The 26,923-nt window shown below is 43.8% G+C and overlaps 1 protein-coding gene across 1 annotated transcript in view; it reads left to right on the top strand.

Moving 5' to 3' along the window:
* The window catches only part of BRINP1 (BMP/retinoic acid inducible neural specific 1), a 63,182-nt gene extending 41,143 nt beyond the window's left edge, over positions 1 to 22,039 (top strand). The window contains exons 3-7 of the mRNA XM_054393468.1: positions 289 to 458; positions 1,766 to 1,871; positions 7,324 to 7,560; positions 14,085 to 14,307; positions 20,899 to 22,039. Of these exons, the coding sequence (XP_054249443.1) occupies positions 289 to 458; positions 1,766 to 1,871; positions 7,324 to 7,560; positions 14,085 to 14,307; positions 20,899 to 22,039 (1,877 nt within the window). The remainder of the gene's footprint in view (positions 1 to 288; positions 459 to 1,765; positions 1,872 to 7,323; positions 7,561 to 14,084; positions 14,308 to 20,898) is intronic.
* The last annotated feature ends 4,884 nt before the right edge of the window (positions 22,040 to 26,923 follow it).

Here is a 26,923-nt window from a genome sequence, read left to right as displayed (position 1 = left end):
TGTCTTTAGGTGCTGAACATGTCTTTAGGTGCTGGACATGTCTTTATGTGCTGAACATGTCTTTATGTGCTGAACATGTCTTTCTTTAGGTGCTGGACATGTCTTTATGTGCTCCATGAGACATCACATGTTCCTGCTATGATGACCCCATATGGCAGCTTCCTGCACCTTAATGACATCTTTTCTTTCTTCTTAGGTGTAATATAGGACATCATGTGCTCCTATTAAGATGATCCTACATGGCAGCCTCCTGGACCTTACTGAAATCCTCTTTTCTTTCTGCTGCAGGAGAGGAGGCCTTGACCATGTACATGGACAAAAGCCGCCTCGACAGAAAGTCAGGAAACGCTACCCAGAGCGTTGAAGCTTTGCACCAGCTTGCATCCTCCTACTTTGTAGACCGTGATGGCACCATGAGGAGACTCCATGAGATCCAAATCTCGACTGGAGCAATCAAGGTGCTGTATCTTGCATTGGAAATAGAAGGAAAATTGCATGTCCATACCAGTACTGTAGGGATTTGAGGCAGGACTTTGCCAGTCCTGTGTGACGACTGTTTTGATCGCAAACTCTTTTGTTCCCACACTGATTTCCCAGGGTAAATTGTTCTCTTATAGACCTTACTGAAGAAGTGATTTCCCCAGGCCCAATAATATCTGGAAAGAGATGAGAGTTCAGTGTGATGGGTTTGAAGGACAGGAGACATCCATTATGTGTGGTGATGACTGCTGGAAGGGAAAGGGGGAACAGATAATCCAGCTGAGCAATGGAGTTTGGCAGAGAAAGGCAGGTCTGTGAAATGGTCAACCTTGTACAACCCAGGAGTATTTTCCTCTTGTGGGTGTAAGACTGTTAACATCTCTCAGAGGAGTTTACTACAAGAAAAGGTGAAAAACTCAGTGTGGCATTACTGAGGTGTCTGGAATGAAATGGACTGAGAGACAGCTTGGGGGTTGCAACAGGAAGGAAGGGGAGCTGCTCAGAGCATACAAAACAGGGAAAATGGCTCTGCAGACAAAGGCTGCCTTCTCTAAAAGCAATCATCCTATACTGGGGAGGGATTTTATTGTTGCAGCGTTCACTCCAGGGAAGGAGATGTGGATGGAGTCGTCATTGTTAGCCATTTCTGAAAGGTTTCAGCCTGGTTATTGTTCTGTGGTGTCTCATGGATGAGTCTGTTCCCTTCTGGATGGGAAATCGAATTGAGATATTGAAACAGTGACAGCAGATAATCACCCTTTGTGAATTCAGGAAGGGCAGCTCTCCTCTATGGCTGGAAACCAACAGCAACAACCACAGCAACAGCACTGCAGGTCATCTGTGCCTCCATCCATCCTCAGCACAAGGATGGTATGCACATATGTTGTGGGAGCATTAGGCACCATGGTGGGCTGGCAATCCATCTCTGTATCTTGCTTTCCAGCAAGAGAAGCCAGGGAATAATTCCTCTGCTGGCTTCTGATGTTCTCCAATGGAGATCCTCTATGAGAAACATCAATCTGCAGGATCTCATTGCCAAGCTCAGAGTAACATGCAGTACCATAAAGGAGGCAGATACCATCACTCTATTTTTTCAGCTTGTGAATGTGCCAAACATTAGCTCTGTCTGTTCATTGTGGGGCATCTTTTTCTGTTAGGGAAGATGCATTTTGGATTGCACTAGTGGTGACAAGGGATAGCTATATTACAAGGTCTGAGCCTGCCTGGGGAAGATGTGGTGATGCAATCAAAGGGAACATTCTTTCTTTTTCTGCATCCTCCACAGGTAACAGAAACTCGGACTGGCCCCCTGGGCTGTAACAGCTATGACAATCTGGACTCTGTGAGTTCTGTCCTTCTGCAAAGCACTGAGAGCAAACTCCACCTGCAAGGTAGGGCACAGGAACAAAGGAGATGGTAACTGAGAGCATGGAGTGTGTGTTTGTGTAGGGTGTATGTAAGAAATGAAAGGGGACAGTATAGTCTTTTCTCTAGCCTTTTCATCTCCTCAGTTTGCCTGTGATCAGCTTCTTCACTGTAAATTCCCTGAAGCAGCACTGGTGGCTTCTGGTGGCTTCATATGATGCTCAGCACATCAGGCTCAACAGGGAATGAGCTGAAGGCACAAGAAGCAGTAGAGTGGAGCTCAGTGAAGTGTTTGGGTGTCCCTGCCATTGAGTTTTGATGGATTTTTGTGCATGAAACACATAAATAAATGTGACCTTTTCCATTACCCTTGAAGGGGAATTCTGTCCACGTCTCTCTCTGTCCCTCCCAAATTGCTGATCTGCGTAAGAGGTTTGCAGATCAGATTTTGGGACTCTCTAATGACTGTAATCTTTGGGAAAAGTCACAGAGGTTTTATTTGGATGCTAGAAGCCATGGCTTCAGTCCCAGTTGGGGAGCCAGTCCAGAAGTCAACAGATAGAGGTCATGACTGAATTAATAAATAAATACATGCTGGTTAACAAAAAGTCAGCTTCAGAAGAAGGAGGAAATTCACTGGGCCTGTAGTTTATTGAGGTTATTCCCAAGTTTTTTTTGACAAAATAAGGAAATGTGGGATTTAATTGCTCATTTGCCCAGATGGTTTTATTTCTGGAATCCTTGTACTTGCACAAATTTTAATTTTTCAGATGAATGGGCCACATTACATCTTCCGCTTTGAGTATAATTTGGCAAGTGCTGCTTTAATCTTGGTTTCACAGAAACTGGGTTTCATTTACTGAGTCATGTTGTGGATAGATTATTATTGTTTTTATTATTTGCCTTTAAAAATAATGGGCAGGTTGTTTTCACTGTTCCGGTGATTATCTAAATCACTGAGTTCTGGTTCTTACCTAATGAACAATAAACAATTTGAGGCTTTTTATACCCTGTGATGATGACTGCTAGTAATGAAAACCTGAGGAAGGCACAGCAGATAACTAGGTAAGCAGCTAAATAAGCAGAAAAACTGCTAAGTAGGTGAATCAATAGAACTCAGTTGGCTATCTGAGAAGAGAAGAGAAGAGAAGAGAAGAGAAGAGAAGAGAAGAGAAGAGAAGAGAAGAGAAGAGAAGAGAAGAGAAGAGAATAGAAGAGAAGAGAAGAGAAGAGAAGAGAAGAGAAGAGAAGAGAAGAGAAGAGAAGAGAAGAGAAGAGAAGAGAAGAGAAGAGAAAAAGCAAGATGCCTGAAAGAGCAAAGGAGATGGAGAAGGAGGGAATAGTTAGGAGGAAAACATGTAGGGTGGATAATTTCTGATGGGAGTAAATAGGATCTCAGGGTCAACCACACGTGGGTTTCATGGAGCTTCATGGCAGAGAGAGGCTAGACCCAAGTCAAGGGAGACAGCAAAGGAAGGGAGGAAGGTAAGAGCTCTTCCTAATAGAACAAAGTGACCTTTAAAGTTACACTTGAGTGTTTTCTGCCTAATCTGGAGTGCAGTTCTTGGGATAATTACCCAAGATCCTTCCTCTGCTCTGAGAGGCCTCATTAAGAATTAGTCACAAGGCTGCAGGTAATGGATCATGACTGAGTCTCCTCTGATCTGATTAGCAGCTGAGCATGAGCTCCTGACAGAAATCCATGTCTCTACCTTCATGTCACTCTGCCTTCAAGGCCAGCTCAATAAAAGAGCAGCATCTCTGTGACAGGAAGAATTTCTGTTTCTGAACTTGCTTGCTGCTGCCCATCTTGGACAGTCATGGTTTTGAAGATGTGCCCTTTAGGAGATACAATGGCCAGACCCAGAGCTAAGCTACCTTCATGCCTGCATATGGGTTTTGAGAAGGTCAGCCAGCCTGGAGATTTAGAGGAGGCTGCATGCACAGTGCAAGGTGTCTGGTTCTGCACCTATGGTTACATGCATGAAAAAGCATCACTAATGTATAAAGCAGTATCCACATGGACCCAGCATGCATGTATGGTTGTCAGATGCCTGCACTGGGGTAAAAATTCAGGGACGTTTATCATAGTATCTCAGAAGGATTCCCGTTTTCCCAGCACTAGCTGGGGGCAGGTTCCCTCTCCTGTGCATGGGGAGGGCTGTGCAGTGATGCATCCTCCCTGCAAGGGACTGAGGAGATCCAGTTGTGATCTCACAGGTGACTGCACTTATTTCCACTTCATATCCTCTTGGCCCTGCCACCAGCATGAAACTATTCCTTCATCTGCCTCTGCCTCCAGCACAGCTGATGCATGAGCTGCCTGTGCTGCCTGGAAAAGGAGTAAACTAGAGCATGGGAGGGGAAGATGTTAACAACTCTACAACTCTCCTACCTGGAAAACTGAAAATTGCAGTGAAAAAACACCCCTCAACCTTTTGACAAGTTTTGGGCAATGAACACAAAGTGGAACACAAGAGGTTCCATGCAAACATAAGGAAAAAAATCCATTACTTTGAGGGTGACAGAACACTGGACCAGGCTGCCCAGAGAGGTTGTGGAGTCACCTCCTCTGGAGGCATTCAAAACCTACCTGGATAAGTTCCTGGGTGATTTACTCTGGGTGATCCTGCCTTAACAGGGGGGGTGGACTAAATGATCTTCAGAGGTCCCTTCCAACCTCCACCATTCTGTGTTTCAGTGCAATGAAAATTCCAGGGACATACCCTCTTGGACAGTCTGATCCTGTATGCCAATACTGCCACATGGACTGCTTCAATAGAGTAAAATCCTTCTGTCCTATTCTAAATGTTGTGACATTAATGAGGAAATATTTCCCATCAGGTAGTTTGTTACCTCAAATATGGCAAAAGAACATTAACATTTACATTACAATTAAAATTAGTCTCTTCCAAGATGGGCAGAGTGTTAATGGCAACACAAAATGTTTCAGCTTTGCAGCAGAGCAGAATGAGGAGGTATGAGAAATACATTTAGACCTTTCTCTGTCAAAAGTGCTTTTGGAGTCGACCTGCTCTCACAAACTGCTTCAATGAAACTGCATTTCCAACAGTGAACTCTTCTGTGAAAAACGTTTCAGATAGCTCTAATTTAGAGCTGGGGAAATTTACTTCTTTTAATGCAGGAAACCTTTTATATACAATCCAAAGCCAAACATCCCTCTCTAATAGTTTTTCTAGGTGAATTAAGGACATTTTCCCTTGTCAAATGCTTCGTCGTCTGCCTGTAGTTAAGACAAACTTATACCAAATCTGTGCTGCTCAGAGGAATTTTATGCTTCACAGTGTGGCAAAATTCCTCCTTCTGATCAGTAAGTTACCTTCACAACTAAGATATTCTCCCTAACACTTGTCACCAGCAAACTTACTTTCTGAATCTATTATCAGCTGTAGAGGATGAGCCCATTCCTTGAGCACCTTGGCTTTGGTTGAGTTGTATACCTCAAGAAAATTATCTAATATCTGAGTCTTTTAAGACCAACCTGCCCCTCTGCTTAGCTGCTGACATGAGGTTGCTTTATCAGTAGACAACACTGTAAGATTAAAATTACATGTTTGGGTTTTTTTAAATGTTTTCAATATTCAAAGAAATTTCTTAAAGAACAAAGGCATCTTGAGATGTTTTATTAAGGTTGTGGCTGTCAGTTGGGCTTTCCCAGACTTGGTAGTTAGATAATGGTTGGGTGTGATGATCTTAAAGGTCTTTTTCCCAACAAAATGGTTCTGTGATTCTAGGACTGGATGCAAGCTGCCCTCTGGGACTGGTGTGCTGTTACAGTCCTTGGGACTGCAGCTTTCCTGTTTTAAAGGTGCCTCCAAATGCCAGGCTGGAAATTCTTCCTTGTGCAAATGTCACAAATGGCTTCTCCACCAAGGGTTGCTCTGTGTTCATCCTGTCTGGCAGCTGCCACTGCTCCACACTTGGCTGTGAATTGGGTCAGACAGTGGAGCAGCCCCTGACGACCACGCATGGTGCTCACAGAGAACCTGGTTGGCAATAGCAGGAGGGGAGGAGAAGCAGAGGTGTCTGTGCCATCAAAAACCTCAAGTATGATCCCCTCATACTCGGTCTTCCAGAAGGACCTCATCAAGGCTGAGGTGTCTCTGTGGAACGAAAAGCAAAAGGGTAATGTGGGTTCCACTGCTTTTCTCTTGTCTGAGGTGAACATGACCCATCTCAGAGATGGGCCTGAACCCCTGAAAGGAGTCACAGCCCTTCCTGCCCTTCCTGAACACTCTCAGCCTCTGAATTATTGTCTTATTTTCATTCCACTCGGATGAGCTGTCAGCCACGGATACAGTAATTCAGCGCACCAGAAACACAAACAGATGGGTAATTGACCTGCGTGCCTTCATTACACTGGAGTTCAGTGCTGCTGTTCAAGCCATAAACTCCTTTATCTGCCACTCCAAAATCCCTCTGCCTTTTATGAGGGAGGTGAGTGGGCCAGGCTTCCCATGAACAGCTTGCTCAGAGTTATTGTCCTCTCCTCCTCAAGCAACACAGGCACTGACCAGGTCTGACAAGTAGGACTCACCAGGTAGAAGGAAACATCTGTGAATCCTCAGGGACATCTGTAAGAAGCTTAGAAACAGGAGCTGGAGAAGGACAGGATGGAAAAAAACATTACTCTGTCCATAGGGCAAACACTGAAACTATTCTCATATCCTCTGGTGCCTGAGTAAGCCTTCACCTGCACTAATGCCTACACAGATGGATGGATACACTAACACTTGCTGTGGAGAAAGAGACAAGGGGATAGATCTCTTGGTTAATGTAAATCTACAGAGCACCACTGTAATCATTGGCATGAAAGCCATTTGCACTTTTATAGGCTTTGGCAAGTAGCTTTCCTGATAGGGAGAGAGCTGAAAAGCCTGAGGTACCCAGCTCTGCTGTGTGAGATGGGCACTTAGCTCTGCAAGGGTCTTTTATGAATCCCTCCTGGTACTATTTTCCTTTCATCTGTTTTCCCTTCTTTCTTCTTTTCTCTTTCAGCATGGAGTTTGCTTGTTTCTGTGGTACCAAACCTCTCTCAAAACAGGGTAGAAGAGTATAATGCTCATCACTTCTATCTAGCACTTGGTTGCACAATGTAAAACGACCCTGGGAATAAGGGAGGTTTTGCATTCAAATGCTTTGTGCTGTATTGGGATCCAGAGCTGGAATAAAGAGGGTACACTGCCCATTGGGGAAGGGAAGTTACTTGCCATCCTTTTCTCAGAGCAGATGGGCTCTGCTTGCAGCTAACTCACAACTTACAGTGAGACATGCAATTTGTACTCTACCTTCCTTACTTATGACATCTCCACAAGAAATATCCCAGCAGCTTTTAATTCCTCAGCATCACTTTCCCAAGCTGTTAATGAAACAGGTTTTGAACAGAAGGACAGATACCTGAAATGGCTTTTTTTTTTTTTCCCTCCTTCATGTTCCTGTCTCTTGTTTCTATGCCAGGTCTCCAGATCATCTTTCCTCAGTATTTACAGGAGAAGTTTGTCCAGTCTGCCTTGAGTTACATCATGTGCAATGGGGAGGGGGAGTACATCTGCCGGAACAGCCAATGCGGCTGCCAGTGCGCCGAGGAGTTCCCGCAGTGCAACTGCCCCATCACTGACATCCAGATCATGGAGTACACCCTAGCAAACATGGCCAAGACCTGGACAGAAGCCTATAAAGATCTGGAGAATTCAGGTAACTGAGCAAAACCCGTCTTCTGATTGATGTATTTCAAACAAAACATGTCACAGAATCACACAGAATCATGGAGCCCGGTTGTTAAGCCTAACACAAGTCCTCCACTTAACCATATCCCTAAGCACTACATCAGCATGACTCTAAAATACCTCCAGGGAGGGTGCCTCCACTGCTGCTGTGGGCAGCCTGTTCCAATGCCTGATTAACCCTGTCAATAAAGAAACTAATACCCAACCTGAAATTCTCTTGGCACAACTTGAGGCCATTTCCTCTTCTGTCACTTGCTGCAGGAGAGAACAGACCAAGAGCCTCCTCCCCACAACCTCCTTTCAGGGAGAAATGAGAGAGCAATGAGGTCTTCCCTCATCCTCCTTTCCTCCAGGCTAAACAGCCCCACTTTCCTCAGCCACTTCTTATAAGACTTGTTCTACAGACTCTTCACCAGCTTCATTGCCATTCTCTGGACATGCTCCAGCACCTCAATGTCCTTCTTGGAGTGAGTGGCCCAGTACTTGAGATGCAGAGTCAGATTATACCAGTTACAGATTGTTTCTTCCCTCAATATAATGCCACAGTTTGGATGAAAAATGGAGGCTATTGAACCCAAATACATGATCTCAGTCTTGAAGGAGTGACTTTTCGTTCTCTTTTACAGGTACAGAGAAAACACACACCATTCATAATTCTGTGTGTGCAGGGATATTTTCCGTGGAAAAATGTGTTTGATTAAAAATCTGATTTTTCATGCCAAACCAACTCAGAATCTCTCTTTAATAGTTCTACACAGAAGCTTCCACAATATGAATGATGCAGAAATTGCTTTTCAGATTTGCATGAATGATTTATTCTGCTTTGGTGAAAGGCAATTCACAGAGAGAGCACACAGGCCAGATGACACCTCATTTGAGACAGAGAGAAGGGAAAATGACTTCTCTCTCCTACACTGCTGATGCCTGCTAGTGTGAACATTTCTCCTCTCCCTCTGCTTTCTTCTAGTGTGACACTGGGGGTGTCAGTGGAGTTTATTACACATTGAGGCTGGTAACATCCACAGTAAATGCGCTGTAATGCTTAGGCACTCTCAAGTGTTTGAAATAATAAAGCAAGCAAAAGCATCAGTGCAATTGCACCCTTTCCTTCAGCAAAAGGGCTGCCTACCCTGAAGCCATGTGGGTGCTAAGGAGAACTTCCCTGAGAACTTCCCCCTCTGCTGACACTCATGTCTTAGGGTTAGTCAATTACTTTCCAACACACTTTTTTCAGTGGTTATTGCCATAAATCCCCAGGTTTCCATGTTAGGAAGGAAAACTCTGAGGAAGGGATCACCTAGCTCCACTAAGGGCTCTGAAGAATTTGTCAGAAGTCTTCCCAGCAGCATATTCTTTCTTCATGTTGAAGGTCACCTTAATCTCCTTAATGGTTGAAATGAAGCAGCCTATGCTGTGGCCTCAATGGGCTGTTGAGGCCTGCTTCACACTTCAATATGTGGACCCTGCTGGCATGTCTGCTGTCACACAGATTCCTATGTCCAACTCATGCTGTCAACTTGATGCTCAGCTGAGCAAAGTCAGAGTAACAGCTAGTGGCCAAAGGCTGGTGAGCATCTTGATGAGATCCTCCCATAAACTATGGGGAGCCACAAGGCTGGGGCAGTTCCAGAAGTAGGTCAGTGGTGTTCTGGGAATTTCTTTAGATTTATGGATGGGATAGGGACACCATGGCAAAACAGAAATGTGGATTCCAGAAGCTTCTGCTTGCTCAGTACTCCACAAATTAGGATTACTGGCAGTGCCTGCCAGCGCAGCTCTGCCACTAGTTACGTGTTACTAGTTGGCACTTCTAGTAACTATCTTGTCTAAAGATGTTCAAGAACCACATGTTGGCCACTACTCAACAAACCCCTATACATTCCCAGCAGATCTAACACAGGCACTTAGACCCCTGTGGAGAGAGAAGTTTCACAGTCCCACAGTAATCCTTTTTACTGGTTTATTCTGTACTTGTTGCACTTGATCTAAGCAAAGACTGTGGTAGATAATTATATTCAGCCTCCTTCCCCTTGAGACTTCCACAGGGGAAGATGTTTTTCAACTGCCATGCTAAAGTGACACATTGCAGTGCAATTCTCTGCTGTGCTCCAGCCATATTCCACCCAGGGTTTGAGGCTTTGCAGGGCTAGATGGAGTGATTATCTTTATGTGTAAAGCTGCTGCATCTCATTCATCACTTTGTTGCATCATGCGTGAACTTATCCTTTGAGATGAAAGTTGTTATCACAAAAGACTGTAGTATTAGTATTTTGCTGCTTTGTTTTAATAAATATTCCCAATAACTAGGGGATTTTCTTCATTATGAAGAGCAGAGAGGAAATCTCTAACGACATCTGAAAGCTTTTCCAATAAAGTGGGCTGAAAGGCACATGAGTGCTCTGAAAGCAAATACCACTTGTGCAGGAAGCTGCTGATAGCCTAAAAGATCTATTTTCTGGTTTCTGATGTGTTGGATTCTTATGTCAATCTGAAAAAAAAAAAAAAATATGTGTAGGGCCAACCAGGAGTTGGTGTGATTTGGGAGAGCGCTGTCAAAGTCAAAGAGGCTGCAGTGAACTGATGCTGCTTTACATCAGCGTGGGAGCACTCTTGGTCCTGTGCTTCACTGCTCATGTGTAAATTGAGAAAAATAACACTGCCTTACTCTTGGCATTTTAGTATTAGCTGGCCAAAAAAAAAAAAAAAAAAAAAGATAAAAGATTCTGCAGCAGAACTGCAATACTGGGTTTTAAAACAGCCTTTTGATTAAAAGTCGTGGGCTTGTTATTTTTTTTCCTTGCAATACTGTTGCTTTCTGAGGAAAATGTGATTTGTTTGTTTTTAATTGAAAAGCACTAGGGGAAAAAAAAAAAAAAGAAGGAAGTTTCATCTTTGGAAGAGATGTTTGACATGGTCATCTCACTGTGATGGCTCCATTCTCCTCCCGAGGCTGGACCCCTACCAGCTGCAGTGCTGAGTCATTGCCATGGGACTGCCTGCAGGGATTGGGTGACTCAGCAAAAAGATCAACCATGCTGCATTATGGGAGGTGTAGTCCTAGCTATCACCGAACTTTTCCGTGCAGATAAATAAAATGTACCCAAAGGCAAACAGACTTACTGGAAATTCTCAGTGTTAAGAATGAGCTATTCCCAGAAAGGCACAAAGCTTAGCACAATGCAGCCATGGTCTTGGCTGGGATCTCCAGGGATAGTTATAAATAGATAGAAATAAATAATGCAGAAATTATTCTTGTTGGAAAATATTCTTTTTCACCTCCCTTTCTTTAAAACAACACTATCCAGCTTTTTTTCTTTTTCCTTATTTCCTTCCTTCCTTTTTTTTTTTTTTTTTTTGGCCAGATTTCTTTACTCATTTGTTTTCTCCCCAGCGTTGCACTGCAGTATCAAAATGTGCACACTGCACTGAAACCTCTCCCTTCCCTGTCTCCATGAAAAATGTAGCACATTCATCATCAGAAGGAAAAGTGCTTGGTCTTTTGCACAAACAGGCTTTTGAGGAAATTGATTTATAAGGGGCGGGAAGCAAATGCAAAGCTTTTGCTGCTGAAAGGTACCATGAGTAACCAGCACAGTCAACAGAAACAATTATACATGATGATAGTTTCACAAGACTGCTGAACAGGAGAGAATCATTTTGGGGGAGGAGAAGGGCACTGAAAGCAGCATTGCAAGTAGTGTGAAAACCTGAGAGATGATTAAAAAGAGAAAAAAAAATGTCAGTTATCTTTGAGGAAGAAGGGAGACAAGAAGGTGTCTGAGGGATCTAGCAGGAGTAGGGAAGTCATTGTGACCCTGTACTCAGCACTGGTGAGGCCACACTTTGAATACTGGGTTTAGTTTTTAGCCCTCACTCCAAGAAGGACATTGAGGTGCTAGGGTATGCCTATAGGAAGGCAATGAAGCTGGTGAAGGGTCTGTAGGACACATCTTGTGAGGAGCATCTGAGAGAACTGGGATTGTTTAGTCTGGAGAAGAGGAGGCTGAGGGGAGATCTTCTGGCTCTCTAAAGCTGTCTGGAAGGAGGTGGTAGTGGGATGGGTGTTGGTCTCTTCTCTCAAATAATGAGACAAGAGGAAATGATTTTAAGCTGCACCAGGAGAGGTTTAGATTGGACATTGGTAACAATTTCTTTACTAAAAGAGTGGTCAGGAATTGGAGCAAGATGCTCAGAGTGGTGGTGGAGTTACCATCCCTAGAGGTGTTCAAGAAACATGCAGACATGGCATTTCAGGACATGATTTAGCTGTCTTTGTAGTGTTGGTTTGATGTTTGGACTTGATGATATTAGAAGTCTTTTCCAACCGTAGTGCAATGCTGATAATCACTATTTTTTAGGTGTTTGGTTTCACCATGTGATGAGTAGGACACAAACATCCATTTAACATCTATGTCATGATGGTGCTGACTAATGCAGAGAGATTCTTTGTCAAGCAGTGTGAACCGCAAATTATTAGAAGACAGAAAATCTGTTATGCAAATACCTATAAGCACTGTAGGACAGGCTGCAAATCATCTGGTCTGAATTTCTCCAATGTTTCTAGGGATTATTTCTTTTTGTGAAAAGGTATCAAGATTTACAAGCTTTTTGTTTTTTTTTTTTTCCTTTCCCGTTGTCTTCTTTTCCTTGTGAATATGAGATGAAGAAGTTTTAAAAAGAAGGATTAGGAAAAGAAGAAAAACGATGTGGATAACTTACAAGAAAAGTTGGCTGTATTTCTTGTGGGATACTTTGTGAGGGGTACAGAAGTGCTTTAGTCCAACATCCCTCTAGAAGCAGAACTACTACCTGCACTAGACCAAGTCAGCCATGGTTTTGTCTAGCAGAGTCTAGAAGGAAAGATTCTTCTACACCTCTGGGTATAATGTTCCAGTGCTGCATAACCTCCAAGTGAAAAAGCTTTTCACTAAATCAGTTGAACTTCTCAAGCTACAGACGGTCTTATTGCATCATCTATCTCTCATAAGAGGAGTTTCTCTTCTTCATATTTATAAGTGCCTTTTAAGCAGTTGTAGGCTGTAATTAGATTGCTTCTTGGCCTCTTCTTCAACAGATTAAACAAGTGCAGCTCCTTCCATGTGACCTCATAGGACTCATGTTGCAGGCCCTTGACCATCTCCACAGCCCTCAGCTGTGTCCTCCTTATTTTTTCAACACAGCTCTAAAGCTGGCAGAGAAATACAGGTGCAGGCTCAGTATTGCCAAGAAGAGTGCAATATTAACTTCCTCAGCCTACTGGATTTAGCACAGTATGCAATTTGTTTTATTTCCAGTAAGAACATTGTGAAGGTGTTGACTCACCTTCAGCATGGTGACCACCATAACCCCCCAGGACCTTCCCAGCAGCTGTTATTCAATTGATTGTTTCCAAGCCTGTACTGATGTGTGTGCTTGTTCTCTCCTGGTGCAGAACTTTGTTCTTTCCTTTATTGTACTCTATAGGGGTTTAGGTGGCCCACTCCTTAGATTTCTCAGGGTCTTGATGTGTCAAACAGAGTTTTCTGGTATCAGAAATCAGAATATTTTCTACTGGAACTTGGAACCATCTGTTTTTTTACCATGTGAGAATGTCCCATCCTGGTAATCAGAGTCTAAGCAAACTATGCTTCTCAATTAGGAAGAAAAGAGTGGTCAGAAACAGTATCAGATTTTCTGTTTTGTGATGAAAAAAACCCTCAAACAAACCCTTATCAAACAAAATCCAACAGAAATAAAATGATCACTAAACAACATTTAATGACATATTTTTATATCCATTTGAGGTTTTCTTTTTTCCTTTGGCTGAAATTGTCTCATTTTTTTCCAACCTTAGGCTGGCAAACTATTTTATTTTATATTCATTGTTACATAAAGCAACTCATTTAACTTCAAATGAAGTTAAATTAACTTCAAATGAAGTTAAATGAGAAAAAAATAAAAGAATCAGAATGCTCTTTTTAAAAAATGAGAAAGCAGGACATTTTAACACAATCCAAACCCTTCCTCTGGGGATTTTTTTTAAAAGCTTTTCCAATCTCTCTCTCTCTTTTTTTTTTTCTTAATGACACAGTGGAAGTGATTTGACTTCAACAACAAACAGCATTTAGGTGCAGCTGAAAAACAATTTAAATAAGAACTCTTTAATTGACAATGATTACAACTCCCTGCTCTTTGTTCATAACCCCTAGACTACAATCTCATGCTCTGGGGAATTTGCTTTTTCCTTTCCACCACCCTCTATACATTAACTGTATTTTTACTCCCTCATACTCTGGTTTTCATTTCCCACATGAGAGCAGCAATAGCCAAGGGATTAGTGGACTTCCTGGGGCAGAACGATAGACCAGTGACTCAATGGGCATCACCCTCCTCTAGCAGAGCACTGATGGCCTCATACATCATTGCTGTTCCTCCATCCTGCTAATGAAAAGCTTTGTGCGACTGTTATAGTTCCCAAACCTCTCTATTTCTCCACATATTTGTGTCTTCCAGATGAGTTTAAATCCTTCATGAAAAGGCTACCTAGCAACCACTTCCTGACCATTGGGAGCATCCACCAGCACTGGGGGAATGACTGGGACCTGCAGAACCGTTACAAGCTGCTGCAGAGCTCCCTGGAAGCCCAGCGCCAGAAGATCCAACGCACTGCCCGCAAACTCTTTGGCCTCAGTGTCCGGTGTCGGCACAACCCTAACCACCAGCTGCCTAGAGAAAGGTACCTTCATCCTTCCTTGGGGATCCAGTGTGGTGTGATGGGTGGCTGACGGAGCTGAGCCTGAGTTTGGACATAAAGCAAACAGCCTAAGTGATTGGATGTATGGTGTGCAAACATGGAGGGTTGGGGGGAAATGGGAAAGCCTGGGAGTGAGTTGAATTTCTGGAGGTGTAAGTAACCTTTATTGCATACCTAAGCATGTTCACATCCCTTCTGTGTGGTCTGACCTACCCAGGTGAAGGGCACCCACTTATTCTGTAGAGTTCTTAGAGACAATCACAGGGCTGACATCAGGCAGCCAAGCAGACTAAGATGCGTTTTAGGTGGTTTTGCCTCATGTACCACAGCCAAGCTTTAAGCCTCCGTTTCCTGTTAAAGCAGACAAGTGGACCACAAGATGCTTCAGCCCAGTTATGAGCTGTGCTCCTCAATGGCTATAGCCAGAGTGAAAGAGAAGCTTTAATTTCACTTGGAATAGGTGACATCTCTTTGACAAAATGCAGACTGAACTTGCAGAACTGCATGGAGCAGAAGCCTAGCAGTGTTATAACAGATGGAAAGAGTGAAATTTCCATTACAGCCACAGCAGCTATTGATATCCAATAATCACCTCCTGCTTCCTCCTTTCAGCCCTGGCCTATGGCTGAATTTAACTTTGCTTCCAATACTTTTTGGAGACTTGTTTTTGTTGATTTTAGTAAACATCTCTTGTTTCTTTCTCATTGTCTGGAGTGAGATAGCACTGAAAAGCTTGTGACAAGACGACTCCAAGTGCTTTTTCTTTCATGTGTCTCTAGGAAGGGTCAGGCCAAGTTAACATTTGTAGAGGAACTGTTCTTTTTTTTTTCTTCTCCTTCATTACATAAATATTCAGTCTGAAGAGGAAATTAACTGATTGCTGCTGTCTTCTGTTATCATCCAGCCCTCTGGTCACTAAACACACTGAGTTTTCATTTCAGCAGCAGCTCAGGAAACTCTTCCAGGACTTAACATCTCTTTAATTACCAAGAAATCTCATGTTTCTGGGCAAAGACTTTCTGGACTTACTGGGGATGAGGAGGAATATCTATTAAATTTAAAGGATTATGAAAAAAAGTCTTTGGAGACCTTCCTTTAATCAGCCCATTCCTGCCAGTTGGCTGAGCTGCTCTGAAGGAGTCCAAACTGGTAGAGGAGTCACAGGGGTGTCCAGGCATTGTTTTGAGCTGTGCCACAACAGCAAAGTGAAGCAGTGAGCAAGCACAGATCCAGCCAACCATGTTGCTGCCAAGCCTTCAGATAAATATGTCTTTAACATTTCCCTTCTATTTTAAAAAGTCAGCCACGCAGAAAGGGAAGCCTCCGACTTCAAGCTGCAAAATCTGGGGGAAGGAGGACGAAACAGATGATGGCAGCTGGGTTTTTAACTGACTGATGTGCTTGATTTGTTTAAGTCAACATCACCAGGCATATTATCATTTCCTTTCTTATTTGTCATTCTGCATTTGTAGCTAGGCAGGGGAGGGGCTGGGGAGGCAGATGTGTAGCAGAAGAGGGCTGCAGCTCATCGCTCTTTTCACAGGGCTCGGGAATGCTCTAATTTTCTAATTGCCACCGTACAGAACGACAGACGCTTATCAAGCACGCCAGTGGCTTTGAAAGGATGGAAAGGTTCTGTTAAGAGCAAGCCTCTCTCTCTTTAATACACATAATAGTAAGCCTATTTTATATATTCAAAAGCAATGTGAAAAAGTAAATAGGACTGCTGTTGATATTCCACTGGGAAAGGAAGAGGTGGCGCTTCCAAAAGAAAGAAAGAGTGGGGATTTTGGCAAGCAGGCTGATTCTCTGTGACCTTTTTCAATAGCTAAGAAGGAAATGGAAATATATCTATATATATATTTGCTCTGCATTGCTTTTGCTTAAAAAAAAAAGAAGCCAAAACACCTCTCTTCAGGCAAGTTTGTTGGTCTGAAAAAGAAACCACTCCTCGGTCGTTAAAGCTTCAATGCTGAATGAGAACCTGTAGTTGTATTTTAAACCTCTGAATGTAAAATATAAATAACATCCAAAAGAGAGGGGGGGGGGGGGGTGGAGGGGATGGGGTGGTGGTTAATACATGCTCTGGGCTCCAGCCAAAGTGTCATTAGTTAAGAATACATCTCACAGCTGTTGAGAATAAAAAGATCATTTTTTACTTCGCTGTTCCATACAGAAAACCCAAAAGTACCTCCGCAGCAGCTAGAGCTGGTTGCAAAGTACAAGGAGTTTGCAGAAGAAAACTTGTAAATCCCTACATTTTTTTCTTGCAAGTAAAGAGAAGAATCTGTCCTGCTGGATCTGGTTTTTTTGACTGAAGGAGGGGGTTAATGTTTTGGGGATGTTTTTTCTTTGGTTTTTAGTTTTTGTTTGGTATGGCTTGGTTATTCAATCATCTCAGACACCATCTAAAGCAAAGTTGCATCTTTATCTCAGGGGATATCAATCAGTCTCTTCCCCTCCCCAAACCTGATTAATCTTGAAAGGAGGAAAGAAAATTATTCATCGCTGTTCTGTCTAATCTGACCTCTGCTTCTGTTCTGACAGCCCAAACTGTCCTCCAAAACATGTTTTAATTGTCACAAGTGATGGGTTTTAACTGGTGAAACAGCTCTGTGTGATTACCTTCCTCCCAGTTCCTGGCATTGCCGAGGGACTGCATGTCTCTAGTGAGCAACAGCAAAGCAACACTGCAGAATTATCCTTCCTCACAACTTTGCCTGGATGGAATTTTTTTCTCATTTTAGTTTGGAATGTAAGATATTAAAGCTGAATGTAAAATTGCTCAACAGAGTCCTTTGAAGACAGAGTTTTCCTTTCTTTTTAATTTCACACCCCCTAGCACTTTATGCAGCAAACAAAGCAACTTTTGCGATGAACTTAAGAGGGAGGAAGATAAACTGATGACTCCTTAATGAAAGAGGAAATAATGAAAATAAAATCCAATGGCTGCCCTGCTACCGGCTTTCAGCTTTTCAAGAGTGGCTCTTTTCAGCTTCCTTCTGCCCTGACATCTCTTGGTTATGTTCTCATGAGCCTCAGCCATCACAGGGGTGTATTTTCAGAAGTTGCCTCCTGTCAGCTGAAGGGCTGTGATTGCTCCTGCCTTTATTCTTCTCCTGTCCCAGTTGCAAGGCAAAACAGGGTAATTTATACCACTTTCCCTCTCTCTCACTCTATCACACTTCCCATTGTCATGTTTGTAGCTGATGCCCAGCTCTGCCCTGGATTCTGCATTTTCATTTAATTACATCTTTTATTGCTGCCATCAGCAGATGGTGGGTCGCCTTCTATTTTTTTTTGTCCTACTTGTGTCTTTGCTGAATGCTAAGTTACATACACACACACACACACACAAATCCCCAATTCTCTTTTTCCTGTTTGTCTCCCATCCTTCCTCTGTAAAGTTTGTCTGGGGAACAGGAAAATTGCTAGTTTTGATTGCAAGATATCAGATAAGACTCTTTTCTCCTTTGCTCTGGCTGTCAGCATAGCAGAAGGACTTAAGGATATCTTTTTTAAGTGCTTTTTCCTCCAAGAGCACACCTAATACAGACAGGATACAGTCACCTGACTAATTTTTATTGTGTCCCTTGCTGTGTACATGGCCGTGCTGGTCTCCATCAACTCAAAGACATTACCACTATTTAAAACCTGTGGAAAGCATCAAGCCATCACTGCCCGTACAGCCTGGAAATCCTGTGCACGAGCAAGTGCAGGAGGATATCTGGAGAGTCATGTTCACTAGCACAGAGCTGGAACTGAGATTTGTGCAGGGTAGTTGCTCAGTGTGTGTTTGGCTGCCACTTGCATAAGCAGCTGTACAAGGCTGTTGGCAGCTGTATGGCAGTGGTGGCATTGTGTGCACACAGACCACTTCTGACAGTGCCGAACACCTCATCAAACCCACCTCAGAAACCACCTTTAGTCCTATGAGCAACCATCTGGAAGTCCAGTCCCACAAAAAAAAAAAAAAAACACAATAAATGTGACCATGAAGAAAGTTGAGGAGATTGGAGAAATACTGTCCTCACCTCATGGACAGGGGTAGGGATGCTGAGAGGGTACCTGATGGAGCTGGACATCTACCATCTATCTGCCACCAGCCTGCTGCCTTAGCTTTCAATTTCTCTGTGCTGCTGAGCTTTTTATTGTCTTGGTAGAAATTACAGTGGGAGTGGGAGACAGGGAGGAAGCTTAGGGCTGCTGCAGGTGTTGCCTTCAAAGCAGCCTCTGATTTTCATTGTCACCAAGCCCAATCATGGGAAGAAGCAGTATGCAGGAACCTTATGCTTCCCTTCAGCAATCCTCCCACCCCAGCAAACTCAGGCAGCCAGCATGGTGTATACTGGAGGGTTGCTTTGGTTATAGTTCATTCTCCACTTGTTCTCATACCTGGATCACTCAGCTTCATACTTGGATTCGTGGTTAGAAGCAAAGAAACTTTCAGGAGGTGCATGGAGGAATCAGTGTGGTTTTAGAAAATCTTAAGGAGACTGAAACTTGGAATCTGAGTGCCTTGCTAAATTCAAGTGTGTTTGGCTGGCTTTTGAAGAGGAACTGCAAGGCTTCAAATGGAGTAAAAAATATTTGTATTGTTGAAAAAGTGAGCAAAAATTCACCTATGAGCAGATAGCAGACTTAGCCTGCAGGAGATGGTTTTGAGAGTGCTGCTGTTGTCAGTAATGTGTTTTGCAGTCACACTGTGTTGTCCTCTCCTTCCCTCTCCAAAGCAGAGCTGTCCTAGAAACCAGAAGGAGCCAAAAGCACTTTTCCTAGGGACCAGGGCTGTCACCATCTCCATGTACAGCAGACATTAGTAGAGGTTACTCTCTTGCTCCCAAGCTCCCCAACCAACCTTCCCCTAGCAGAGCTCTCATTAGCTGTGAACAGGGGAAAGGGACACTGCCAGCCCTGTCCCACAGGAGGAATGTAGGAACTGTCTCTTCCCACATCCAAGGCTTCAGAATTTTCTTGCTAATGCACTTCCTTTTTCCTCACTGTCTCATTTTTCTCCTTTCATTCAGTTTTTTTCTTGCTTCATTTTATTCCTGCCTGTTTTCTGTCTCGTTGCTGCCTAGTTTCCCCCTTTCTCCACCCCTATTCCTCCTTCCCACAGTTTCTCACCCATTTTTCCTTTTACCTGCACATTTTCCCCCTTCTTTCGTCCCTTTTCTGCTTCTGCTTCTTGATTATTTCTTTCCTTCCAGCCCTTTCCTGTGTTTTATACTCTTGTCCCTCTGCTCACTCCCTCCCCCTAATCATCTTGCTGTTCTTTGCTGCTCTATCATTTAATGCCTTCTTTGATACAGCCTGCAGCTTAATGATTATTCGGAGGTCAGGCGATGCAGGTGCCACAAATTTCACTAATCCAGCTGTGAGAGCCTCTGTCCATAATCACTCCTCCCATTCTACAGGGACTGAATCCTAATTTGTCATTAGCCAGTCCTCTCACTGCAGCTCTACCGAGAACTTTTTGCTCGGAGGAGACAATGAAGTATTCATTAGCTGAGGGGAAAGCAGAAGGGAGGGAGTAGGAGGCTGAAGGAGGCTGAAAGCTGCTGAGAAAGGAGTCGCTGTGCTGAGATTTCCTGGGGAGGGCAGGGGGGAGGGTGGCAGCAAGGCAACGTTGTGAGTGGATTGTACAGAAAGCAAGTGTGGGTTATGGTGTCCTTCACTGGGAGTCATTCCAGGGCTGCAGGATATGGAGGTGAAGGTGTTGATACAGCAGTTACAGGAGTGGTGGGGCCTGGGAATGGGCAAGTGTGGCTACTTGGGGAGGGGAGAGGCTCTGAGAGGAGGTTAGTGAACAGCAGAACTTTTTAAAGAAGCTGTTCGAGCATCTTTGTCTCTATTCACATTGCCTTCCACCCTCTCTGCTACTGTTATTGAGCTCTGCACCATAAGCAGATGTTACTGATCATAACAGAACGCACTGGGATGGAAGGGACCTCTAGAGGTGATCCATTCCAACCCCCTGCAGTAAGCAGGGACATCCCCAACTAGATCAGGTTGCCCAGAGCCTTATCAAATCTGACCTCGAGTTTCTCCAGGGATGGGGCTTCCACAACCTCCTTGAGCAATCTGTTCCAGTAGTCCACCCCTCATCCCATTACAGACCTAGTTTTGGGGAGGGCAGTGGAATGGATATTAGGGAGAGGAGTTCTCTCCTGCTAACTTACAAGTTATGCTGACCTGCAATGTCTGACAGAACCTCAGTCTCTGGGCATAGTTATTTCAGCTCCATTCCCACAGCTTAACTTTGTCACTGTGGCCCTGATGGGATCCTTGGCAGGACACTTTGCCAGTCTCAGCTCCTAGAGCAGTGTGAAGAGAAAGACTTCAGATGACCAGTTCTAACTTCTAGCTACTTCTTACAGGTCTTCTGCTCTACATCAAAGGAGTATACAGCAGATGAAAGTTTCAGTCTAGAATAGGCTGGAATATTTCCCAGATGCCACAGCAGGGCATCAGTGTTCTGAGAGCTCTGCCTCAGGTGTATCCCTGGAAACATTGTAGCTCCAGAGAGCGTGAGGCTTTGCAATTCTAATGATTTCTTCTTCCCACTTGCAGGACAATACAGGAATGGCTTACCCGGGTTCAGTCCCTGCTCTACTGCAATGAGAACGGGTTCTGGGGGACCTTTCTGGAAAGCCAGCGGAGCTGCGTTTGCCATGGTGGCACCAGCCTGTGCCAGCGTCCCATCCCCTGCATCATTGGAGGCAACAACAGCTGTGCCATGTGCAGCCTTGCCAACATCTCCCTCTGTGGCTCATGCAACAAGGGCTATAAGCTTTACCGGGGTCGCTGCGAGCCTCAGAATGTAGACTCGGAGCGGAGCGAGCAGTTCATCAGCTTTGAAACGGACTTGGACTTCCAAGACCTAGAGCTGAAGTACCTGCTGCAGAAGATGGACTCTCGCCTGTACGTTCACACCACCTTCATCAGCAACGAGATCCGCCTGGACACCTTCTTCGACCCCAGGTGGCGCAAGCGCATGTCCCTCACCTTGAAGAGCAACAAGAACCGGATGGACTTCATCCACATGGTGATTGGGATCTCCATGCGGATCTGCCAGATGCGCAACAGCAGCCTGGACCCTATGTTCTTTGTCTACGTCAACCCCTTCAGCGGGAGTCACTCCGAGGGCTGGAACATGCCCTTCGGGGAGTATGGCTACCCCCGCTGGGAGAAAATCCGCCTCCAAAACAGCCAGTGCTACAACTGGACCCTGCTGCTGGGCAACCGGTGGAAAACCTTTTTTGAGACCGTCCACATCTACCTACGCAGCCGGACTCGGCTGCCCTCCCTACTGCGTAACGAGACTGGCCAAGGGCCCGTGGACCTTTCTGACCCCAGCAAGCGCCAGTTCTACATCAAGATCTCGGACGTGCAGGTGTACGGCTACAGCCTGCGCTTCAACGCCGACCTCCTGCGCAGCGCCGTGCAGCAGGTCAACCAGTCGTACACGCAAGGCGGGCAGTTCTATTCCTCCTCCTCCGTCATGCTCTTGCTGCTGGATATTCGGGACCGAATCAACAGACTGGCGCCTCCCGTAGCCCCAGGGAAGCCCCAGCTGGATCTGTTCTCTTGTATGCTCAAGCACCGCCTGAAACTCACCAACAGCGAGATTATCCGTGTGAACCACGCTCTAGACCTGTACAACACCGAGATCCTCAAACAGTCGGACCAGATGACAGCCAAACTCTGTTAGCCTGGACTTTTCAAGTGGACATGTTGGTGGTTGATCCTTTTGCTGTAAAAAAAAAAAAATAAAATAAAATAAAAGAGAAACGAAACAAACAGAAAAAAAAAAGAAAAAAGAAAAGAAAAAAGAAGTAAAAAGAAAGAAAAGTGTGGGGGGGAAGTACATAAAAGGGGGAAAAATAAGATTTGTAAAATGTAATTAATATACAAAAGAGTAAAAAAAAGAGAGGAAATTCTTCATTTGTTGAGAACTAAACCCGTTCTAGCAGCTGTATAAAACTGTCAGGCATGTTTGTTATTTCTATAATCCCTCATAAAAGGGTAACACCTTACTCTCTCTTGACCTCGGGGGTGTTGCTTGCTGGTCCTCAGGGGCAGCAGAGAAAATAAAGGGAGGAACAGAGAGAGGGGCAAACGTCTGTGATGAACTGTGAAGTTTTCTGCTATGCAGGTGCCAAGACAAAGAGCCACACACACAAAATAACAAAAACAAAAACTCCAAGCAAAGAAAGAAATCAGAGTTCTATGTAAATGTAAAAGAGCTGCCATAATTCCTATAGTGGGAGTAAATGGTTAAAGATAAAAGATATTTCTTCTGTTGAGATTTATGCCAGCTTTATGTTGAGTTATTCATGAAGCCTTTGCTGGGCTTTGCTGGAGGACAGAAAGTGATGGAAGTCCTCTGAGAGTAAAATTAATGCCTCCTTGGTGAGAAGACACCTAAAAAGTGGAGGGTGGGTGCAGGTCTCAGGTGTCTTCTCTTTGGGATTTCCACCTTGGAAGACTTATTGCCAGAGTTAAAGTCTCAGCACTGGCTGAAGAATGGAACACGTCAGGTCCCTTCAGCTACTTTGCTGAACTGGAGTTCATGCCTTGCACCAGATTGTTGTTGCCTTCAGTCATGTCAGAGTTTAACCTCTTGAGGATCAGCACCTGTAAATCTTCAGTCAGTCATCTTTGTGGTGCTGCAACAGAGTCCCTAACACAGAGAAAGCCAAATTCATGTGCCAGTTTGATAAACCTAGACTTAAATCAAACCTGAGTTTGGTTTTTTGCCTCAGGTCTGGAGTTTCTGATACCCCTGGGAAACCTTCATCACCACAAAAAAAAAAAAAAAAAAAAAAAAAAGCACAATGCAAGGAAAAAAAAACCAGCCAACATTTCCAAGGAAACCTGGGCACACTGAAGGGTACACGTGTCACGTTTATTCTTTGGGAAAGGAAAGAAAGCACTTTTGTTTTCTTATGTTACCATGGCTGTGAATGAGATCCTTGTTTCACTTGCACTTTCTTTGTTCACCAAAAAAAAAAAAAAAAAAGAAAAAAAAAAGAAAAAAGAAAATTACAGAAAACAAATGAGAAAATTGTATTAAGATATCTGCAAAATAGTAAAAAGGAGTGATGGGAGGGAAGAGCATGGTAAGCAAATCCGAATTTGCAAGGTTAAAGTCAAATTACAAGGGTAGAGTTACCAAAAAAATAATTACAAGTACTAAAAGGTGGGTAAAATTTCATGAAGTGTGCATTCAAGTGTGTTTGAAGTTTAAAATAATATTTATTGAGTGGGGTGGCTGAATGGAGAATCAGCTGAGCTCAGTGTGAAGGTGGGAGGTGAGTAGTGGGGTGTTTCTCTTCATCTCATTGCCTTTTGGTTAGTGCTGATTGTGAGAAGTGCTAGTGAGAGCCTAGAACCTCTGGCCTCCCACAAGGGAGAAACAAATCTCTGATACTGTTGATTTCTGCAGCTGGAGGAGTATCCTGGGCAAAACACAGGCCTGAGAAAGAGGGACAGGCCTGATCCAGAGTCCAAGATTCAGATCTGGCTTGAGATTTAACCTCTTGATTCAGTCGAGTTGGAAATGGTCTTGAGCAAATCCTTAGCTTCTTATTGGAAGATTTTGGCTCAGAGCCTGAGAATAACATCAGTTCTTCAAGAAAGAGATAAATGCATTGTGATGTTATTCATGTGACACCTGGGACATAAACAGTCAAGTCTGGCTTCAGGTTGAGTTTAATTTGTGTGCCTTTGGTTGATGTTCATCCAAACTGAGAAGGAATTAGGTACCTTGAGGAAAATAGACATTCACTGAACCCTCCTGCTGAATTAGTAATTGAAGGCATAAGAGAAACTACCTGGAGAGTTAGTGAGAAAAGAAAGAGGATTCCTAGTCACAAAAGCACACATCAGTCTCCATCTGCCTACCAAAATGTGGGGATGCAGGCATCTGAAGAAGAGCTGGATGAATTAAACAACAAAGATGCTTCTAGGGACATCCATAGTTTTCTCTCAGTAGTGACTTTGTGTTTTCCATGACTTGCACCGAGTTCTCTTTCTATCCCTACTGGTCAGCCCATGTAAGAAGTTGCAAGTTTGACTACTTTGCCCAGGGTGTTCATTTGTTTGGTTTTCATCTGATTGGTCTTTGCTTTGTATAGTAGAGGTCCATGCTTATAGATGCCACCATTCAAAGAGATTTCTTTACAGTTGTGACATTCCTGCATCAGCTTACTGAGAAAATTCCCCATCAATAGTATGCATGGAAGTGAGGTTTAAGGAAATAATAGGGAGTGTTCATGGGAAATGAATGTCAAATCTGTAGTTATGAGTGGAAATTATGTTCCTGACAGTTACATCCATCCAAGCAGGGAATAGAAATGGACTGTTTAATTCACATGTATGACCCAAAGAGCTGACACTGAGAAGAGCTATAGTTATTGCTCTGAAAGCACTGAACGCTGCTTACAAGCAACCTATAGCCTGAGATGCAGCCTGCATTCAACAATGGATTTGTTTGTGGCTGGGAATAGTGCATGTGCTGACACACAGCAAAATTAATTTGATCAGTTGCCTTCCTGTAAGATAAGGATCCAGCACTAGTGACTAGAAGCCAAAGAAGTTGCAATTAAATCTCAGATCTTGAGGGTAGCTAACAACATGTTAGCTCCATCCTGTCCCCTATTTGTGGGACTGTTAGGGATCAAATCAATTGCTCTCATGTATCTCATGATGCTTTGGGATGATCAGCCCTCAGTATTACTGGGCTTCAGCAAGGTTGGCAACACTGTAAACCTTGAGCAAGACATGAGGCACCAACAGAGTGTTAAATGACTCCTGCCACTTCAGATTCAAGCCATAATAGACAGCTGTGGTGTTAGAGAGACATGGTCTAACATGAGCTAACATTTCCACTGTGGCTGGGAGCAGTGAAGCTGGAGTGTAGAAAACCAGTGTGGGGAGATAGAAGGAAGTTTGGTATAGATCTGCTGTTAGAGAATGGAACTTACCTTGAGAGAGCCTGGTGGGGCAACATGGTACCAGGGTGTGGTGGCCTCAACACAACAATCTGGAGCTGTGTTGCACTATGCTTAGATGAAATTTTGTGATGGAATGAAACAAAAACATCAAGAGTAATTTTCCTTGTCCTTCAGGGTAGGGGAAAATGAAGCTATCTGGCAGCTCAACTACCTTTTTGGGCTCAAAGTTTATGTCAGAGAGAAAAAGGAAAACTAGATCCAAACAAATGTGGCCTGGACCATGCTGCACTCTGGTTTTGATGCTCAAAAAGAAATGTCTTCACAAATAGGGCACATGCTCTGCATCCTCTGCTCAGTTTTATAAGCCCTTCCCCAGGTAAGGGAAGAGTCTGCAACCACAAGTTACAGAACCAGATCCGACAGGTTTCTTTTAAAGTATTGATTTTGCAGTAACAGAAGATCTGAAGGCATGTGGCATACTTCTGTCTCAACAGAAGAAAGTAGCTCAGATCCCCCTAGAAAGGCCACACCAGAACCATAGTGGTGCTAATGGGCTTCTGAGGAAATGATGTTCAAGTCCTCTACTTGGTCAGAAAAAGATGTTTTACCAGACAATGACTAGAATGGAAGGTAATTGATAAAGGAGAATTAGGTGGGTCCCAGAGAATCCTTTCACCCATAAACGTTGCTTCACTAAACTGCATGATCTGCAGGCATGTTGTTGAGTTTAGTGACAAAAGGGACATTGACACTTTGAAATAGGAGCAACCATTCTCTAAGGGTGTGAGAATGAAATTCAGCTTCCTTCCTCTGTACAAGAAAGAATTAAGGAGCTAATACAGAGATGGTCCTACTAAATTATGGCAGGCACTTGCTCCTTGCTGCAGTTAAGTTCAGGGATTGTAAGAAGGCTGAAGCTTCTAAATAACCCAGAGGGAAAAAAAAAGAAAAAAAAAGAAGAAAAGCCAGATGTTAGATGTCCCAAAGGCAAAGCATGGCAAAAAGAACAAAAAAAGCATCAGGTAGAGCAGAATCTGCCTACTTCTTCCCTTCAAATGCAGAAGACTTCTGGGATCAGTTTCTTTAAGTCACATGAGAGAATGCCCCAGGAGCCTGCTAAGAAATGAGCTTTCTGTAAGTTATTCAAATGTAGACCCGCCAGCCGCTGTGGCAGAAAGCAAAGGACGTCAGCAAGTCTTATTAATATGCTGATGCTATGGCTTCAGAAGTGTACAGAATGCCCACTTGGATCAGGGCTAAGAGCACAGCATGGAGTTGCCATGGAAACGTGGGGAGGCCATTAATTAGCTATCACATGAAATCACCAGGAAGAATCTGGACCTCAGCAGCTTTGCTCTCCTCAGAGGCAAAGGGCACAGCCCCAGTGACCCCCCCAGTCAGACACAGTGATCCCTACATAGCTCCAAGAACAGCCACAAGTAAGGGGGGAGGGGATGACAAAGGCAGAAGACAAGGAAGTAAAGAAAGGACAGAGACAGTTTCTCCCTTCCCAGAAAGCCTGTTTGCTCTTGCATAAAAGAACACAAGAGATCTGCTGCTTTTTAACCTGATGGGACTTGTGCCAGTGACTCAAAAAAAAAAAAAAAAAAAAAAAGTCCAGACTGGCCACAAGGCCC

This window comes from Indicator indicator, chromosome 28, assembly GCF_027791375.1.
Source record: "Indicator indicator isolate 239-I01 chromosome 28, UM_Iind_1.1, whole genome shotgun sequence".
Classification (NCBI taxonomy): Eukaryota; Metazoa; Chordata; class Aves; order Piciformes; family Indicatoridae; genus Indicator; species Indicator indicator.
The sequence above is the reverse complement of the archived record's forward strand: the minus strand, read 5'-3'. Positions and strand labels throughout refer to the sequence as shown.